Source organism: Leptidea sinapis, chromosome 24 (genome assembly GCF_905404315.1).
Source record: "Leptidea sinapis chromosome 24, ilLepSina1.1, whole genome shotgun sequence".
NCBI classification, from domain to species: domain Eukaryota; kingdom Metazoa; phylum Arthropoda; class Insecta; order Lepidoptera; family Pieridae; genus Leptidea; species Leptidea sinapis.
Window position 1 is genome coordinate 868,671 of NC_066288.1, and position 3,668 is coordinate 872,338.

Sequence of the window (3,668 nt, forward strand, 5' to 3'; positions counted from 1 at the left end):
TTTGTCTTTGTGATTTGGATACTGTTTGCCCGGATTTTATAAAATGCCTAATACCTATACTCCTCGTGAATATGCTGAGATGTATTTTATTTACGGTCTGTGTAATGCAAACGCTCGGCAAGCAGCCCGTACGTATCGTGAGCGCTATCCTAATCGCGACCGCTATCCGGATCATCGAATTTTTCTCCGTGTAAATAACGCGTATTTAGAAGGCAGAATTCCCGGAGCTGCAAACAACGTGGGAAGACCTAGAAGAGTCGATGAACTTCAAATACTGGCCGAAGTGACAGAAGAACCTTCTACGAGTGTTCGTCGTATTTCAAGACGTACTGGTATAGCAAAAACAACAGTACATCGCATTTTAAAAAGAAACAGTTTATACCCTTAAGCTAAGTTCATATGGCCGCGCGGCACCGCGCGCCGACGCGCGATGTGAGAGTTCACATGACAGGGTATATACGAGCGCCAGTCTGGCATTAACATTGATATACAATGGACGTGGAGGAGGCAATTTGCTTGTGGATTTTATATAGAAGACTGAGACGTCGCAGAAGACGACAAAGGCGATACTGGGTGCATCCAATATTAAGTGACAGACTTTCTTCAAGCCTGTTTGTCACCTTATACCCTAAGTTGAGGTTACATGAAGAAATTTTTTTTAATTATTTCCGTATGTCAGTTGCAACCTTTGATTTTTTATACGATTTCATTGAAAATGATTTAAAATCCAGTGAAAATGCTGTAAGATATTGCATATCACCAAAAGAAAAACTCATTGTAACATTGCGGTAAGTTAACTGTTTATTAATCATAATCACAGTAAAAATTATAAAAAATAAGAAATTATGAGCGAGGCTTCTTGGCAAATTAACTTTTAGTTTAATTGAACAGATCTAATTCTTGAGAATCTTCGTATGACGGGTCACAAGTAACATCACCCGGGGGTGATGTTGCTTGCGATGAACTTGTGGGAGGTGAAGTGTATGAACTAGTTGTATAGCCATATTGTGTTGATTCTCTATCAGAGTACTGCATTGGGTTGCTATATTGAGAACTTTGAAATGAAGCATGATAGTTTCTGGGTGGTCGTTGTGAGCTATATGAAGTAGACGGGTAGTTAAAATCTTCAAGTGGCTGTGCTCGTGTAGCTTGGTATCGTTCTAATAAATTATAAATTTCAATTTTCAGTTTTAAACGCCGGTTTTCAGGAACTTTTTTTATTTCCCTAACCAATGAAAGACAAAATAATTTATCTTCATCGTCATCTTTCTTTTCTGCTGCATTATTATTTCGAGTATTTATGCTTTGTTGTAAAAGATTTGCAAAATGTTCATCGGCAGGGTGAAGTTTGAATTTTTTCCGGGGCACATTTTCTGTTGAAGCTTGAACGCCGCTGCTGTTAACTGCACTATCCAAATCAGGATTCTCTGTAACTTCCGCAACATCAAGGCTGTTGTCAGTTTTTCGTTTCTGGACAACTTGTTTAAGAAATGACAATCTTTGGAAATACGAAAATGAAGATGGTGTTGATGCTGAGGAACCAGACTTCAAATGTTTTGTTTTCTTAAGTTCTTTTACATAGGCATCTCGTAAATTTTTCCATTTTTTTTGCAAAATCGATCCTAGAAAGTAAATAATTAATTATTAGTTTTCATTGCAAAACTATTGAAAAATGTTGTACGATACGGGTGCATAAAGAGTCCTTATGACCTACTCGTACTTTATGCAAATTGTACTTTGTGCACTTTAGGCTCACGTGCCACACTGTAAACACTCGCTATGAATGTGTTTTCTTTGTAGCACTTATTCAGTAAAGATTTCCTTAAAAGAAATAGACATAGACATAGAATTAGGAATAGGAATAGGAGTAGGAATAGGAGTAAGTAGGGGTAGGAATAGGTATGGGAATAGGAATTTGACGAGGAATAGGAGTAGGAATAGAAATGGAATATTTATCGTGGCACGTGAGCATATGCACTTTATGCTCGCGTGCCACACTGTAAACACTCGCTATGCTTGTGTTTTCACTGTAGCACTTATTCGGTAAAGATCTACTTTATGCACGTGTATCTTAAATAACTATTATGTTACAGGTACCTAGCAACTGGTTCTTCATTTGCAGAGTTACAATATGGTTATAAAATTGGCAAGTCTACGATATCGGGTATAATTAAGCAAGTGTGCCAAGTTTTTTGGAGAAATTTAAAAACTTTGGTCATGAGTCCACCAACAAAAGAAATCTGGACACAAATATCTATACAATTTGAAAATAAAGCATATTTTCCAAATTGTGTTGGAGCGTTGGACGGCAAACACGTTCGTTTAATACAGCCACCAGAATCAGGATCAATGTATTACAATTATAAACACTTTTTCTCATTAGTTTTAATGGCTTTATGTGATGCTAACTATTGCTTCATATGGATAGACGTTGGAGCTTACGGAAAAGACAGTGATTCGGGTGTTTTCAAGGAAACGTCATTATTCAAAAAACTCTCAGAAAATTCGTTGAACTTACCAGAGCCTAGATCTATCACAAATAATGAGAGCGATGCATTTAAACTACCATACGTAATTGTAGCTGACGAGGCTTTCGCTATGACTAAAAATTTGATGAGACCCTATGGTGGTAAAATGTTGTCAAAAGAAAAAAAAATATTTAACTACCGCCTTTCTTTAGCACGAAGGTATGTCGAATGTACATTTGGCATAATGTGTAACAAGTGGCGTATCTTACACCGGCCAATAGACGTGAAGATAGATTTTGCTGTTGATATCGTCAAAGCTATTTGTGTTTTACATAACTTGGTAAGGATGAGAGATGGTATAAATCAGGATGATATGATCAATCCAGCGCCATTACCTAATGTGAATCCAACTAACAGTGGACGAGCAATCCATGAAGTAGATAATATTCGAACTAAATTCACAAATTATTTTGTTACTGAAGGTAAATTAGATTGGCAAGATAAAATGGTGTAATAGGTGATGATTTTATAAAACTTATTTTAAATAAATAAAACTAATTAAAAAACAACTTACCCAAATTTTTCTTTTTTTCTTCGGAATCATCATTTTTGCAAAAAATTAAAACTAGTTCTTCCCAAGACCTTCTTTTTAATATTTTATTTGAATAATCCTTAGAGTTAAGATTCCAAATCGCATCTCTTTTTTCGATTTCGTCGATAAGCAAATCGATAGGCACAATGTCATCTTCGGTACTCATTGCATCGATCTATGTGTCTTTCCGTCTCAAGGCGCGCGGATCAACTGAACAGGTCGATACAGGTTTGAAATACTTGGGCCGCGCGGCAGCGCGCGGTTCTAGATCTTGCGCGCGGGTCAGAGCGCGCCGCGCGTTGGCGTGCGGTACCGCGCGGTAATGTAGACGATAATTATCGTTTATATTGATCTTGTGCCGCGCGGTTCGTAGTTCCGCGCGGTACCGCGCGGCCATATGAACTTAGCCTTATCATATTCAACGAGTGCAGGCACTATTACCTGCTGATTATCAACGGAGGATAGATTTTTGTGCAGAGATGCTTCGCCGATGCCGACAAGATCCACTATTTTTCAATTCAATATTATGGAGCGATGAATCGTGTTTTAAAAGAGTTGGAGTGTTTAACATTCATAATTTACATGAATGGGCTGTTGTGAATCCACGT

The 3,668-nt window shown here is 37.6% G+C and overlaps 2 protein-coding genes across 2 annotated transcripts; one reads left to right on the plus strand and one right to left on the minus strand.

Moving 5' to 3' along the window:
• Positions 1-374: 374 nt before the first annotated feature.
• On the plus strand, positions 375-3,037 carry LOC126971631 (uncharacterized). The gene is made up of 2 exons (XM_050817991.1): positions 375-788; positions 2,094-3,037. Exons 1-2 carry the CDS (start codon positions 493-495, stop codon positions 2,980-2,982), a joined length of 1,185 nt encoding a protein of 394 aa, XP_050673948.1. The 5' UTR covers positions 375-492; the 3' UTR covers positions 2,983-3,037.
• Positions 776-3,451, minus strand: LOC126971664 (uncharacterized). Its single transcript, XM_050818047.1, has 2 exons — positions 3,043-3,451; positions 776-1,622 (listed from the first exon to the last, which is right to left on the minus strand). The coding sequence occupies exons 1-2, from the start codon at positions 3,224-3,226 to the stop codon at positions 880-882; spliced, it is 927 nt and encodes a 308-aa protein (XP_050674004.1). The 5' UTR covers positions 3,227-3,451; the 3' UTR covers positions 776-879.
• Between the last annotated feature and the right edge of the window lie 217 nt (positions 3,452-3,668).

What these genes read in the sequence shown, in the direction of transcription:
- LOC126971631 (XM_050817991.1), top strand. Translation starts at nt 493, where the DNA reads ATGGACGTGGAGGAGGCAATTTGCTTGTGGATTTTATATAGAAGACTG. An exon ending in AAACTCATTGTAACATTGCG is followed by an intron (nt 789 to 2,093) that starts GTAAGTTAACTG and finishes ATTATGTTACAG; the next exon opens with GTACCTAGCAACTGGTTCTT.
- LOC126971664 (XM_050818047.1), bottom strand. Translation starts at nt 3,226, where the DNA reads ATGAGTACCGAAGATGACATTGTGCCTATCGATTTGCTTATCGACGAA. An exon ending in AGAAAAAAAGAAAAATTTGG is followed by an intron (nt 1,623 to 3,042) that starts GTAAGTTGTTTT and finishes TTTACTTTCTAG; the next exon opens with GATCGATTTTGCAAAAAAAA.